The 17,201-nt window shown below is 34.5% G+C and overlaps 1 protein-coding gene across 1 annotated transcript in view; it reads left to right on the forward strand.

Annotated features, from left to right (window-relative positions):
- The window catches only part of CXXC4 (CXXC finger protein 4), a 30,435-nt gene extending 14,041 nt beyond the window's left edge, over positions 1-16,394 (forward strand). Inside the window, 1 exon segment of the mRNA XM_024993517.2 lies at positions 9,589-16,394. Within this exon segment, the coding sequence (XP_024849285.1) occupies positions 9,589-9,633 (45 nt within the window). The 3' untranslated portion in view covers positions 9,634-16,394.
- Positions 16,395-17,201: the final 807 nt, after the last annotated feature.

Genomic DNA, 17,201 nt, shown 5'->3' on the forward strand with positions numbered 1-17,201 from the left:
CTTGTTCAAGTCTGCAATTGGAAACACTGAAATGACAGGATGGGAAAACTAATGCTCAAATTGATGAAGGAGTTTAGGGATATAGAGGCCATTCAGCATCTATAAACAACTGACTGTTCAAATTGGCAGGGTAATTTTTAAGTGGTAATTCAGAGAACTTCCTGGAAAATACAGAATTGCGCATATAGAAAAGACTCCAGAAAATTGATGAAAGAATATTAATTATGTCTTATGAATCCTATGCCTGAAAAATGTTAGGCTTGTTAATTTACTCTGCTAGTTAGTTAACTATGCAATTGTGACTGTGTGTGCATGAAGTTGGAGCATACGTGATATACATAGAAAAAGAAGTAGTACATGGAAAACCCCTGAGGAGAAATTTGACTTTTAAGGACTTGCTCAGCACAAGATGTGCTGGTACCCTGTTAGGAGAGGATGCTTAAGAGTGTGTGTCCTCTTAATGATGGAGATGACTAACTAAAATGCATTTCCAAAGAGGTAACATGTAATAAATTGATTAAATTATAATTGTTGACTATATACCTTTTAATTTTATTATTGAAAAAGAAAATTAAGGAAAGAAACCAAAAAATCAAAATGACTGTGAAATTTAAATATCTGATGTAATGTCCACTGCAGTTATTAAAAAAACTTTTTTTTAAAGAAAAACTCCAAAAGCAACATGTGATTCTCAGAAGTACAGTTTTAACCAAGTACATTTTTTTTATTATGATAATGTCTAATGACTATGAAATGTTTGGCATTTTCCCTAAATTCCTCCAAGTAGTTAATGGACATAAAACCTGCTTTGATTTCTAGGCTGGGTCTATCTCAGGAGTTGGGTTTTTGTCATAGAAGATTCTGAACCAAGTGAACTTAAGTGGCTGCATTCAAAACACTACAGAACTTAGTCTAAGCGAAAATTTCTATTAAACTTCTTTTTGGATTTTATGTAATATAGAAAAAAATAATATTTCTCAAATTCCAAGATCTATAATAATCACAGAAAGGAACTATAATTTGAATTCTTTATAGAGATTAAGTATAACTGTTGTATTTTACTTGAATGTAAGTTAGAGGCTGTCCAAATCATAACTTTTGAATTTTAAAAATCACCTCTTAATTTTTTAAGTGACCTCCCGTTTCTTCACATTTCGCAAGAATATTTCTTCTTTTCAGTATGAGGAGACAGTTCACTGTCTGCTTTAAAAAGAAAAACAGAATTTTTAAAAATTTCCCAACAACTTGATCATGAAGAGAATATTGGTGGTTTTTCAATAATTAATTAGCAGTGATCTCACCTAAACATATTGTTGTAGTCAACAGTAATCAGTAGAGTGATTTTGAGGGCAGATAGAATCATTTAACTTGTGGCTTTGCCATATATATGAATTCATATATTCATATGTATATTCAGATTCATTTATTATAGAACCATATCTATTTGGATATATATTTTTCATAAAGATGTGTCATTCTTGACAATATTGATTTTATTAACCTAATTTTCACTTTTTAAATATCAATTTTGTTTTCATTTCCTTTCATACTTCCTCCTATACGTAAGTGAAAAATAGTATCTAAAATAAATTTTCAAAAACTTCTTTTTTTTTCTACCACAGGCGTAAAGCTTTTAAAACTGAATGTTAATAAAATTTTCCACATTTTCAAAAAAAAAAAACAAACTTCTTTTATATTTTTGGATTTTTTAAAATGTTGCATCTTTCTGCTTATCCTGATATCATGCTATTATATTTTATTTTTATAAATCCAAGTATATTTTAATCACTAAACTACCTATGTGTAATACAATAATTTACTTATTATTGGAAGGATGTGATTTGAAGTGTTTTTATCAAAAGTAATTGAAATATGATCCTTTACAGCTTTAATCAAGACACTTGCCTGAAGTAGTTACGTTAGATACTAGGACCAAAAATGGGTGCATTTTTGGCCACTTGTAGGCCAGTTTGAGGAGAAGGCAATGGCACCCCACTCCAGTGCTTTTGCCTGGAAAATCCCATGGATGGAGGAGCCTGGTAGGCTGCAGTCCATGGGGTCACTAGAGTCGGGCACGACTGAGCGACTTCACTTTCACTTTTCACTTTTATGCATTGGAAAAGGAAATGGCAACCCATTCCAGTGTTCTTGCCTGGAGAATCCCAGGGACGGGGGAGCCTGGTGGGCTGCCATCTATGGGGTCACACAGAGTCGGACACGACTGAAGCGACTTAGCAGCAGCAGCAGCAGCAGGCCAGTTTGAATCTTGGTGTCAAACTGTTACTATTCTTCCTACCAACCCACTCTTTTCCCATACACACATCTCCCTTTGGACAGTTAGTTGTCTTTCTTACTGGTTTAACTACCAGGTTGATTTGATTTAGCACTTTTCCAACCTAGTATACAATCTCATCTTTCCATTTACAAAAGTTAGCTAAGTTTAAAGTCATGCCATTGCAGTGGTGATGGGGAGGGTGTGGTGGTCTTGTAGAAGGAAGGAAAAGGAAGAGCCCTCACATTTGCCAGGCATAGGGAGTAGCAGGAGCAATAGACTACACAGAATCAATGCTAATGAAAAAGCCATCTCTGGGTTCCACCATTAATCAGAGAAATCCTAGCCACAGATGTCAATTTGGAAACCAGAAATTTGGAATGCTCCTTATAATCATGATTAAGACCTCCAAAAATTTGGGTCATAAAAGTTATGCAGTTACTTATTTGGTTCTTTTCTCCCTTTTAAAGAGGGGTCTAATACTCCAGTTAGTGGCATGTGATAGGTGTTTTTAATTTATATCTGGATCATGGCCAAGATAAGGTGTGAGTATACCAAAGATTTATACAGTTATAAGTCAATCTGAATTATAAGAAAAATTAATCTGATAGATATCACATACATTTTATAACAGGAGAAAAAGAGAAAGTAAGGAAGATGTGCTTTAAAAAATGGAAACATTGTGTACTTATATTAATCCATATATCCTAAAACATTGGAATTATTATTGAAAAATTGGTATTATTATTAAGATATAAAGTTGCTTTTATTACAGTAACAGTGAATTACTGGACTGTGAGCTTATCATTTATCATAAATTACTTGTTCTCTCAAACTTACTGACCTATGCTATACTTGTGCTTGCTAATAATTCTTATAGTTATTGGATTATGATGTTTAAAATATACTATTTATAAATAGGATATAGAATAATAGTTTTGCCTAAAATGTTTGAAAGTCTCAACATTTACTACATATAATTTTAGGCCATATTTACTAATAATGCAAATTTGTAATCACATACATGTGTGTGTGTTTTGACATTCACAATATTGTACATATAAAACATATATATATATATATGTTTATATAAAATAATTTTCCATTTCTCCAGTTAGGTTTTGAAATTTTGTCAGCACAAAAATTAAGAACCTATATAATTTGATATTTTAGCATTCTCTGTGAATCAAATCAGAAAAAATAGTGTTTTTTCTTTTTTTTTTTACCATCAGGATTTTTCCTTTTGTTCATCCATATTACTCCAAAGTTTGTTTCATATGAAGCCAAAACAAAATATAATCAAATATCTAAAGGCAAACCATGAGCCTTAGTATTCTTTATCATATTTATTTATGTGTTTCCTATTGCAAAATTTCAGTGATTCATTAAGGTTTTCAAGTTCTATTGCAAAGAGACAAATCGAATGCAGTAAGAGGTTCCGGTTTCAAGGACTTAGATGCTCAGAAGTTTAATAAACTTATAGTGGGGCTTCTCACAGTGAAAACAACACTTCAAAAGAGTTTAGAAGAGGCTGTGTTGGCTAACTGCGGTTCGAGATTGCTTTGTTTTTGGGTGGAAAAAGCATACTTCCCATTATTATATGGGGATCAGAAAATGATTGGATGATTTATGCTTCTTCAATTAATAATAAATGGGGAAATAGGACATTTTTGATGAATATAAGAGTAATGGTACCCCAAAATACTGACTTCAGCTTAGAATGTATTGTATTAAAGCCATCCTGTTTAACAGCAGAGTTTTGAAGGCCTGGGTGAACCACTGAGTCTTTGGATTAGAAACTACATGAATACATATTGGAAGGATATATTTAACTTTAGTTATGGAATTTGCTAATGTCTTAATTATATCTCAGTTTATAACTTTCATGCATTCTGAAGCAAATTTCAACATCAGGTTGTCTTTTATATGGTCTTTGAAAACATGTGTCTAGCTTTATTAAAAATGATTAGTTTTGTTTGGTGTCCTGAATACTGCAACAAATTTTACATACGTATCTGGCTAGACATGAATAGCCAATCCCGTATAAACTCATATGTATGAAGATACAGATACTCAATTTCAGCTTTTAGGAGATGAGTTTTTATTAGAGTGAACATATTTTAAACAAGAATATGTAGATGTGTGGGGCTTCCCAAGTGGCGCTAGTGGTAAAGAACCCACCTGCTAATGCAGGTAGATGCCAGAGACAAAAGTTCAATCCCTGGGTGGGGAAGATCCCCTCGAGGAGGGCATGGCAACCCATTTCAGTATTCCTGCCTGAAGAATCCCATGGACAGAGGAGCCTGGAGAGCTACAGTCCATAGGGCCACACAGAGTCAGACACACCTGAAGCGACCTCACACGCTTGCTTGTACATAGATGTGTGCCCAACCTAAAGACACAACAGTTCATGTGACTGCCTCGCAAGCACCAGAAGAGAAAATTATGCTCAAATTCTTAAGGTAGCAGATTTGGGGATGTCTGTTGGTTTTTAGGTCATTTAATAGTTTTTTCATTGCTGATTTAATGAGAATCAAACTGAAATACATTTTTGCCAAAGACATTGATAATTTTTTGTATTCAGTTTTTTAAAAGAAGTAAATGTAAAATGTACTTAGGCATGGATTACACAGTTATGTTATTCAACAATTTGCTTTTTAAAGTTACTTAGGAGGAGAACAGAAGGCATTCCTTTTTTTTTTTAATTTCCCTGATGATCAGTGAGGAGCATCTTTTCTTCTTTTTTTTTTTAAATTAATTCATTTATTTTAATTGGAGGCTAATTACTTTACAATATTGTAGTGGTTTTTGCCATACATTGACCTGAATCAACCACGGGCGCACATGTGTTCCCCATACTGAACCCCCCTCCCACGTCCCTCCCCATCTCATCCCTCAGGGTCATCCCAGTGCACCAGCCCTGAGCACCCTGTCTCATGCATCAAACCTGGACCGGCGATCCGCTTCACATATGATAATATACACGATTCAGCGCTACCCTCTCAAATTATCCCACTCTCGCCTTCTCCCACAGAGTCCAAAAAAGACTATTTTTTACATCTATGTCTCTTTTGCTGTCTCGCATATAGGGTCATCGTTACCATCTTTCCTTTAAACCTGAAGGTCGTCCTGGTGTGGCGCGTGTAGGGATGAATTCCCCTGACATACTTCACAGCAGTCCTAGAAGGAGAACTAGGGGCTGCAGGTTTCTCCCCAGGCCTCCTGGGAGCAAGGCTGCTGTTTGTCAGTGTTGGCACCTGTGTGAGCCTTGAAGGCTGCTGATCAACTCAATTCTATTTGTTACCTCCCTGCTCCCTTCTCTTCCTGGGGAATCTGGCTTCTCTGTTACTCCCGATAAGGGATAACGATTTCCTGCAAGCATCACTGAGATCCAGAAAGTCACTGTAATCTCATCAACTGTGTGACTCCACAACTGGGACTCTTGAATTTATATAACCCGATGGGAGCTGGTCAGGGTGCTTAATCGCCCACATTGCTGTGCTGAGTCCCCCAGTCATTTAAAATAGAAATCTTCTCATAAAGATGACCTCATTATGGCCGCAAATTAGGACAGACTTCATCAGAACCCATAGTTAAACCCAGTATTTTACCTGTGAGAACAGTTTACTACCCTGTCCTGGCTGAAAAAAATTCAGCCCAGGCCATAAGGAATTTTCCAATGATCCCAGTGAAGATTGGGTAGGAGGCTGGATATACATCCAGTCTTTTTGCATGGCCTGTGTGACGCTGAAGAGTTTTGTTACCTTTTTTAACCCTGAAATAAAACAGAGAAGCCTCACCTTGAGTTTCTGGTGAATGCCTTGAAGATTTATTAAAATTAATGCACCTGTAGTTTTCCTAAATTTTCTCAAACATTTTAGGTGATTTCCCAACTAATCATTTTTAGGGTTCAACCTCAAAGATTTTAATACAAGGGAGAAATAATTTTTAAAAGAAGCATCTCTGCTTACCTTCTCCCTTCCTCTTTAGCAACAAATTGTTTGGAGATACATACCAGTCTCAAAATTGTATACATACTAATATATACACATCAGTCCTATGGACTGTAACCCTCCAGGCTCCTCTGTCCATGGAATTTTCCAAACAAGAATACTGGAGTGAGTTGCCATTTCTTACTCCAGGGGATCTTCCCAACCCAGGGATAGAACCCACACCTCTTGAGTCTCCTGTATTGGCAGGCAGATTCTTTACCACCGTGCCACCTGGAAAGCCTTTCTCACATTTGCATTATCTAATTTTTAGTGCTAACAAGCATTGAGAAGTGATTATCTTTTTCTTTACAACCATGACCTTTGATTGCAGGTGGCGTCTTATAAAGCTTGCTTTTTCTAAATATTGCAAATAAAATTGAGTGGTGGAGAGGGGCACAGGAAGAGCCAAGAGTTGGAAGAAGGATTTAAAAATGAAACTAAGGCATAAGGAGTTCATCTTATTTAAAAAATGTGCTCCATATATATTTCTTCTGTTTATCTTCATGAACATATATGTTTATCACGATACAAGATATATAAGTATATACTTAGAGTCTTGTTTCCAGTTGGCATCTGAAAGCAAGTTGGCATCTCTATGTCATATACTGTACACATAAATGTGAATATATATGAATATATATGCACATGTTTATTTTTCATATGTGATTCTGCAATGCATGGATATGCTTGGATCTAACTTATCTTGTTAAAAATGACTACATTTATATAAGTATGCATACTTATATAAAATGTATTCTTAGTTGGCATCAGGCAGCAAGTTAGCATCTGGTGTAAACTAAGTTTTCATTTACTGCTTATATATGTGTGTTGTAAATTATGAATATTAGGATGAATGAATATGTTTTCTTATAATTTCATAAGTACCTTTAATAATGATTAAATATGTGTCATGAGAATGTATAATTACATTTATCATTTAAAAGGTAATTGTAAAAAGTAGTAAAGGGGTTTTTCTCCTCAGCCAAGTCAAATGATGGGATCCAGGTATGCATAGTGAACTGGAAAGAGGAAGACATATTAAACTATGAGGAATATGGGTTACAATATTAATAAGTACTATTTTTATGGGACCAATGGACCTTTTTTTAAAATTTATTTTAATTGGAGGCTAATTACTTTACAATATTGTAGTGGTTTGTGCCATACATTGATATGATTCAGCCATGGGTGTATATGTGTTTCCCATCCTGAACCCCTCTCCCGCTCTCCTCCCCATCCCATCCCTTTGGGTCATCCCAGTGCACCAGCCCTGAGCACCCTGTCTCATGCATCAAACCTGGACTGATGATCTGTTTCACATATGATAATATACATGTTTCAATGCTATTCTCTTAAATCATCCCACCCTTGCCTTCTCCCGCAGAGTCCAAAAGACTGTTCTATACTTCTGTGATTCTTTTGCTGTCTCGCATATAGGGTCATCATTACCATCTTTCTAAATTCCATATATATGCGTTAGTATACAGTATTGGTGTTTTTCTTTCTGACTGACTTCATTCTGTATAATAGGCTCCAGTTTCACCCACCTCATTAGAACTTATTCAAATGCATTCTTTTTAATGACTGAGTAATACTCCATTGTGTGCATGTACCACAGCTTTCTTATCCATTCATCTGCTGATGGACATCTAGGTTGCTTCCATGTCCTGGCTATTATAAACAGTGCTGCAATGAACATTGGGGTACACGTGTCTCTTTCAACTCTGGTTTCCTTGGTGTGTATGCCCAGCAGTGGGATTGCTGGGTCATATGGCAGTTCTATTTCCAGTTTTTTAAGGAATCTCCACACTGTTCTCCATAGTGGCTGTACCAGTTTGCATTCCCACCAACAGTGTAAGAGGGTTCCCTTTTCTCCACACCTGGACCTTTTTGTTTGTGCTTTTAGAAAATACTTTACAAGCTAAATATTTTTTGTATACTTATATGCAAATTTGAATTAGATAGTGTTAGTTTGTTCTTAACACATTCATTGTGATGTATATGGTATTGATTATGAGAACAGTTTTTTAAAATCCTTTTTAGTGCAGATAGCCAGCATGGTTATTTTATTCAATTAAAATTTCATTTGAATCTTAATCAATTAATAACAGTTAAATTTTTAGATGACATTTCTATGGTAGGATTGTGTCAACCTAACAAGTCATATATGAAAAGTAAATAAAAGCTAACCTCGATTATTAAAGAGTATTTGTAGTAGAATTTTTATATATGTTCTGAAAATTCAGGTGCTGTTAACACTGTCTGAAGATGTGTTTATGAGGAGTGTGTGTGTGTATGAGTGCATTCTTTTATACCTCCTATATATTTTGGTAATATTCAACTTTCCAATTTATATACTTATTCATCTTGAGCAGCTATCTTATAGGCTCCATAGGTTTGTTGGACAGATCTAAGGAAGAAAAGGAAGTTTTCATTTGCCCCATATCAAGATTTACTCTTAGCTAGTTGTTCCTCATGTACCTTCAACATATACTCATGTGATCCTGTTTTATAAAGAAGGGTATGGAATGATGAACTACTGTAATGTTAATATATAAAGAAAATTTGACAGCTTAACTACTGTTTATCTAGCAAAATCCCCATAGTAACTGTAAACTTCTCGTTAAAAGAATTGCTCATATGTTTAGTGTTGCCTGTTACTTCATTGGAAAACTATAGTATTTTTCTGGTGCAGAAAGATATTTTTGCTCTATTGAGTATCATTGGTTAGTTGTAAGTTTGTTTTGTGTATATGACATTATTTTGTTGCAAATGCAGACATTTTAAAATAGAGGTATATTTTTCAGTATAGCTCATATCAGATTATATGTAGGAATGTTTAGCATTAGTAGTTAAATATAGAAGCAGTATTGATGTTACATTTGTTGTTGTCCTGTCATAAAAGAAATTCTCCAGAATGAAGAAACTATTTCACTAAATTTGAAACATCAGCCTTACATAGGCTGCGTATGTAGTGGATACAGATTTTTAAGTACACTTGCTGGCTGATCTTCCTACTACTGGTTAGTAGTCTGTACATTCCCCTTTCTTCTGATTGCCATCCATGTTCTAAGCTGTGTTTCTTCTATTTTTTAGATCAGTGTGCTTTAATCATTAGATTTAGTAAATTAGCGTTAAATTCAATATTCTAATTTTTGTAATATTCTAAGATTAAACATTTATTTTTTAATTAAATGTTGAAATATGCAAGTCATTATTTGTGTATTGCTGACTAGAAATATTGTTGAAGTGTAAAGGAGAAAATCTAATTTTATATTGGCATAGAAAGAAAGCTTAACTTGTTTTCTTGCTCTTTTTTTATAGAGAACACCTGTTCCCAGCGCTGAAGCATTCCGATGGTTCTTTTAAAGCAGTAGTATATCTTATTTTCAAGGCATTTGGAAGTGAAGGGCAAACTAATGTCTTGTTTTAAGAAACTGCTTAGTCCACCACTGAAGAAAATATCCAGATATTATTTTCATTTTATGTATAGGGGTTTCTTCAAAAAAAAAAGTGGGGGGAAAGAAGAAAAAAAAGACATATAAAAATAATCTGGGAGCCTGGGGAATTGGCCAGTCTATTTACTTTCAATACACTGATTCTTTCTTTGATGTAATTTAGCTATCCTAGTGAAGTTGTTGTCTATTTTGAAAGTGGCTGTAAAAAATAAGTCTGGGTAAGCCCCTGCTGTAAAATCATGTATCTTTGCAAAGTACATATCTATACTTCATTTTCAAATATATGTGTTTCAGGACTGTAAACTGTACAGATAGCAGCTTGTATTTTGTGTGTTTAGACACAAGAGGACAATCATGTCTGAGCATCTATGGAGATTAACAGTTTGTTCACAACACTCCGGTTCTGCGAGTTAAATCTGGAGCAATAAATTTTAGCTTTAAATATTTTTTTGCCAGTTGTTTCTAGGAGCAGCAACAGCAGTGGCGTGTTTTGCCATGCATCTTTCCGTAGAGACTTGATGCCAAGTTTTACAAGACTAAAAGATGATGATGCATCCAGCAGTTACCTTCCGTTGTATTGTTCTAAGAGGGGAAGATATTAGGAAAGTTTCAATTAATCTTTTGAGCACTATATTAGAGTAGTGGTTATGCACTTGCATTGCTTACAAACGAGCTGTACAGAAGGGTATACCTCCCAAATCCTTAGTGTAGTTGACTTGTCTTGGGTGGCACTGTAAGACGGAGTACTCAGAGTAGTTGAAACATGCAGAATCTGTTGTACAACTTTTTTTTCTTTCTTTAAACAGTGTTTTCTAGGATACAGGCTAGAGTATCATATTTTAGGGGAGAAATTCATGACTGACTTTTTTTTCCCCCCAGCCCAACATGGGTTTTTTTTGTTTGTATGTATTTTTTTGTTTGCCTGTTTTTCTGCTTCTTTTTTGGTAGAAAAAAATAAACACTTAATAAAACATATCCAATTGTTTAAATTCTATGTATGATATTAAAAGTGTAGTTTTGTTTTAAAATTTCATTACATAAAGGCCTCCTGCATCGAGACATGGCTGGTACATTTTTAAGTTCAAAAGAGTGAAACACATTCATGGAAGTGAGGCTGTTAAATCTCTTTTGATCTTCCTTTCTCACAGCCTCCCAGTTAAAACCGTGGCCTTCTTGTAGGCCCTCCGTGAAATGCTCCATGTTTCCCATTCCCGTTCTCATCACCATCACCAGATGCTTCCATTCCTGAGAAGACAGGGCCACAGTCTATGGAATTCCATAAATGCAAACAGCCCCCAAACAAAAGGAGTAATGCTTCGTAGGACTTGAGCTACCTTTTCTTCATAATGTTTGGTTTTCTTCTGCAGTCAGTGTTCTTTAGGCTAGCCCATTATGATGGGCTATGATTTATGATGGCATGATCCCTAAGAGTTTTAGTTCTCCTCTCTCTCTCTCTCTCTTTTTCCCCCCAAATTATAAAGACTGTTTTCAGCTTCAGAAATAAGACAGAGTTTAGCAAAAACACATAGAGTATGCAAGTTTCCACATTACTGTATCTTTTTGTTCTCTAGTCACTAGCCAGCTATTTTAGCCTGTGACATCCATTGACCTGCTGACAACTTAGCAACATGGATCAGGTGAAGAAAAATAACTTGAGAAGAGAGAGGATGATGAAAGGAACTGTAAAGTTTTAGAAAGACTAGCAGATGAATAATTTTAAAAGGCTAGTTGTAGTTATGAATGGGAAAAAATACAGACAGAAGAGGTTTTTGTAAAAGCAGAAGGAGCACTTCATTGCTAGAGTGCTGGCAAGGGGGGAGAAGGTACTTACAAATGCCAATGTGAAAAACAATATGACTTAATTTGCCTAGAGTATGGATACAAGGTCTACAGTTACTGTCAAATAGCCTTTTTGAAGAAAATTCATGATGTATTACACTTATCCATGTTTAGAGAAGAAAATCATCGCAAATTAAAACGTGCTGTATATTAATTTTGAGATAGCTTTCTACTTGATATATATTCCTTTGAAGGTTCTAGTTAGAATTTCTATTTCTGCTGTGGGACCAATAAGAGCTGTATGAGTTCTTTCTTGTTCCATTTTTAATTTTATTTGACTTTTTTTAACCGATTTGCTAATGAATTACGAGTAAGTGAAAACTTACTTTCACACTTGAATGGTAAGCTTGCCTGGCTTTTTGGAAAGTGATCATTGTTATTACAGAATTGAAACAAACTTTTATTCAGGCTACGTTAGGCATACAATAACATATGAAGATCTCATCGCTATGTACTGTGAGTCTAAAATACATGCTAGTATTGCATGTCTTGATGTGTTTTTGTTTTCTTAAAGAATTAATGAGTTTGTATATTGTAAAATGTGATTTTTTTACATGTGAATTCAATTTTTTAATGAAATAATCTGTTAATTATTGATATGGAGGAGTGCAGCTTTTCTTGAATTTCTTATGTGTTTTTATTCCTGATGTTGTTCTTTTTTAAACCACCCATTTTTTAATGTTTTGGGTTAAGCTATTTATGTAATGGAGGGTGCATATAAGGTTCCCTTTGGTGATGCTGAAGAAAGGTATCACTCCTCTGGCCTCCCCTCAGTTTTTTCCCTTGTAAGTTGATGTATTGAGAACTTGTAAAGCACATCATAGCAGCACTGAGGGAGTGATTGAAAGATTTACACTTTTCTTGATTCTTAAATACCAATGAAGTGTAACTTTTAAAAATTCCTTGCTGTATGTTTCATATTCAGAATCAAGAAAATTCAGAAGATAGCAGTCAGCTGTAAATCATATGGGGTATCTTTACAACTTAAAAATTACATCTCAGATAAGCCAAATAAAAAACTTTGTGTGAGAGGTCACGTACAGAGGTGTAGGTGAGGAGGTGCCATCATGCATCAGCGTTTGGGAAGACTATGGAAAGTACTCGGGCTGCTGCCGTGTAGAGCAGTGGACCCATCCCTTTCCAGCTCTCACTCAGCACCCTTATATCACAAGAGCATCAGAGTGCAAATCTCTCTCTTTCCAGGCCTTCATCCCAAAGTGGCTTTCTGATGGATTCCTCCTGTCTGTGCCCAAGTGGAGGGCATATTTACAAACTAGAAATGTGTCCATTCTTGGGAGGGAGAACAGTAATAGGCTTCCCCCAGGGTAAGAATATATAAAAGTGTCTCCTGTTGCTTAATTCCAAATACCCAACTTTCTTCTTCTAAACACATTCATAGGAAGCAAGAGATGGAAGACTTCCTATGAATTAATATTAAGCAGTCACTAAAAGAAAGGAATATTCCCTTCCTTTCATTCAGAACCCCTGGCATGTAAGTTGTACAATTAATACTAATGCATATAAAGTCTTTAAGTTGATAGTCTCTGTAATCAAATAATGAAAACAAGAAAGCAGTTAAATGAACACACTATTCAGGGTCAAATATGTTCAGCAAAAAACCGTTGTGGGTCTTTGATCATGGCTAGATTCACAGTGATATCACACAGTTGGTTCTCATGTAACAGCTAAATGTTTCAAATTTTGTTTTTATTAAATTTGGCAGTTTCACACTGAGATCTGTATTCCTAGTGAATAAAAGACAGTTACTATGTTAAGAGGGATTTCATTTTCACAATTGCAAGGAAGTCAGAGATATTTCAGGAACATGGGCCACAAAATGTACTCCTTTCACAGTGTTCTCCTATTCTGAACTGTGCAGTTATCTATTAAATTCTCTAATAGATATTTGTGTAAGGTGTATGTATGCTTGTGCAATTATTAAAAAAGCAGTTTTGGAAAACAGTGTATTTATTAAAGAAAATTACTTATGGGGCATGTACAAAACTGTAAAAAAAAAAAAAAAACTTAAAAAAAAAAAAACACATTCAATTTGCCCAGTAAAGTTGTTTTTGTGAAATTTCTGTGTTGTTGAATAAAGGACTTTAGTATTCAAAGATCTCTTTTTCCATGAACAAATTTTTATTTGTGAGATTTTAAATAATCAGCATATGATCCTGAAAGTCTAATTTTTTTTACGATAAAAACATTTTTCGTTCTAAACTTGCTCCTACATCAGCAGAATGAATACTGTTTATAAAATTTTCATAAAATGTTCCCATTTTGTTCATCTTTTTTCTTCATATATTTTTGTCTTTCTTATATATTTAAAGGAAAGAAAGAACATGATGCCTTTTATATTTCTAAAGGCTATATTCTTGTTGAAAGCTTTAAAAGTTCCCCAAAATAGAGGAAGAAATGAGTATATCCAAACTTTCTTCATTCATTCATTATAAGAGTGACACGAGAAAGCTTTCCATGAACTCCTTGTGCTGTGAATGAAAAGTCTTGGTGATAATACTTAAAAGCATTAAGGTACATGAAGAAATACACAATACTGGAATTGTATCTTCAGCCACTCCCAGCAATACTCTGAGATTACCTTTTTATTGTGTTACTTTTTTATTGTAGAATATTGTGGTCCACCCTGCTTATTATTTGGTGGTGAAGGCACTTAACTATTACTTCACTGCTTCCCAGAACAAAGAGCTAATTTTTTTTGCTGCTTCATAAACTATGAGAAACTATTGTAGAACACAGTATTATATCTTGGAAATCATTAATATGGTTTCAAACATGGAGCGTTAGACAATTGAAAGAGTTCATGTTCACAGAAAAAAAGACCACATGAGAAGATTTTTGTCAATGTTATAAATTTCAAGATGTGTTCTGTTAGAATATCACTAGTATAAAATATCTTGGCCTTGGCAACCGAACTGGATTATATAGTGTGAGAAACATGAATTAGATAACTGGAATCATGAGAGTTTCTGGGTATTCAGCAATTTTGCAGGTGAGTTGCTATGCTTCTTTATTATATTTTGGTGTAAGCAACAATATGGCAAAACCAGATTTTCATGATAATACTTTCCTTGACATCTTCAAGGATACAAATGCTTTGAGGTTTATATGTAATGATAAGAGAATAATTCTTCAAAATAGCTTGAATTAACTAAAAAGGGAAAGACAGGGGAACTCTATAACTTATTTAGACATTGAACCAGATAATTTCATATGGCTTCTGGAAAATAATACACATTTTTAAGTGTCTTTATTGGTATCAGTTGTTTTAGTTGACATATTTTAGCAGAAGTTATTCCCCATTTTATTTCTACTCTTTTTTTGATGGAGAAAAAAATGTTATTTGAAATAAACACAGTGAACACAAATTTGAGATTTTATTTGCATGCATATCATAAGTATAAGGACATTTTTGCTTATTTGTAAGTTTTGTTTCTAATCTTTTAATAACTTGGTTTAAGATCTATCTTTATGTCCTTTGCAATTCAGATTTTTTTGGCCATTTTTTTAGTCAATATTTATTATTTTCCATGTATTTATGTAAAATGGAATGTCAACTGTCTTTTCATTCTAAGTCTGTGCTTTGTTTACAATGTGTTTCTTATGACAAAATCATTCTGGTTAGCAGGTGTTGTAATTTCACAAATTGGAAGCAATGTCCATGTCTCTTTCCAAGAACAGTACTTTTAAAAGCCATTCTAATCATGTACAAAACTACATGTAAAGCATTCTTAATATGGGACTGAATTACTGACTTCTTTAATAATTAGATGTTAGGAGAATCTGGTTGCTTGGTTTGAATTATGATCTTCTGCTTACAACTTTTCTGAAAAGTGATCTTCTGTTTCAAATTATATGGCTTCAGGAAAATTGCACAGTTGGAAGGGAGGTTAAAAAAGAAAAACATTTAAATGGCACTGTTTAACCTTTGATATCATCATGAAACATATGTAACTGAAAATTCTTATTCATTATGCCCATCAAAACCTTTTCTCACTTTTCATGACTTACCATGTAATTTCATTCATATTTTAATTATTTATAAATATTTACAGTTTTATTAATATTGAATTAATGTGGGGGGGATGGAAATAGATTAATCTGTGTGTGCATATGTGTGTGTTGTTTTTAGCTGACACAATTCAATTCATGCTTCCAATAGCTAAGGGTCAGTGTAGATTATTAAACATCTTTCATGTAAAAGATTCTGCCACCATTCAGTTACAGTTGCAACTGAACTTAATGATTCAACATCTTATAATACTTCATATCTTCTCTGGGAATCAGGGAATTTGGGGAAGTCTACATGAAATCTTTTGAACATTTTAGGGGTGTTTTAATAATTTAACATTTCACTGTGTCCCACTTGCAGTCATTTGGAACTGTTTTGAAAATTATTTACACAAATTGCTCCCCAAATGTGTTATTTTCTTCATATAATTTGGACATTTTAGGTATATTTATGTATTATTGAGATGTCTATTTATACACATGTATATTTGAGCTTCAAGTGCACATGCAAACACTAATAGATTATTTAATCTGTAGCTTGTATACTTTGACCATAGGAAAAGACCTCTGTCCCCCTAAAATTTGTGATGTCTATGGAGCAGCAGCAAGAAGAATATTGTGAATAGTTTTTGTGTTTGCAAACCAGCAATTGATTTAATTTTTCATTTATTCAATAAGAATTATTGTGATCTTCAATGTGCCAACTACTGGAGATATCAATATAAATAAAATGTTCCTCCTGACACATTTACCATCATCATGAAAGTCAACTGAATGATTGAAATAAATACACAAATAAAATCAGTGGAAAGTGTTTGTGTTGAATGGAACAGGCATCATGTGAATGCATGGCAAGAGATGGTGGAGTGAAGCTTTTTCATTTAAAATTTTTCCCTGTTGAAAGAAGAGGGCAAGGCTCAAGTAAATACTCTGGGGTTGTAAAACCTGAGGTTAAAGTAGTGAACCAAAGAGACTGGAGTGGCAGAAGAAAGAAAGAGGAAGGTTCAAAAGACCTGAGACATGCCATCGTCCTAGTCCAAGTTGCTGTCATTTCTCATGGGGGCCACTTGAAGCGCTACCATAGTATTCTCTTTCCATTCATTCCTGTCAATTTTCAAACATTTTCTATGTTGCAGCCTAAGCAGTTCTTTTAAAACACATACACACAAAGTTCTTGGGATTCCATGCTCATTGTCAGCGATCTCCCGTTGCTCTTAGAATAAGATCCTAAATGTGGTTGCAAGGATCTTGCAGTTTAGCTCTGCAGTCTCATCCCATTTCATGTCATCCCTTTCTCCGTGCTCCAGCCATTTAGACTTTCTTCCATCCTCATAGTTGCAAGATAGGTTTTGCCTCTCACCTCAGGACATTTTGTTCATTTTGTTATTAATATCTGGAATCTTTGTTCCTTCTCTATTTTCCTGGATAATGCCTCTTTATTCTTCAGAAATTAGCTAATACACTTTTACAAGAAACTTCTCCTCAACTTTTATGACTTTGTTAAATTCACCTATTATAGGCACTAAAGTAACTTGTACCTCTTCATGCTGCTGCTGTTGCTATGTCGCTTCAGTCGTGTCTGACTCTGTGCGACCCCAAAGACAGCAGCCC

Source organism: Bos taurus, chromosome 6 (genome assembly GCF_002263795.3).
Source record: "Bos taurus isolate L1 Dominette 01449 registration number 42190680 breed Hereford chromosome 6, ARS-UCD2.0, whole genome shotgun sequence".
NCBI classification, from domain to species: domain Eukaryota; kingdom Metazoa; phylum Chordata; class Mammalia; order Artiodactyla; family Bovidae; genus Bos; species Bos taurus.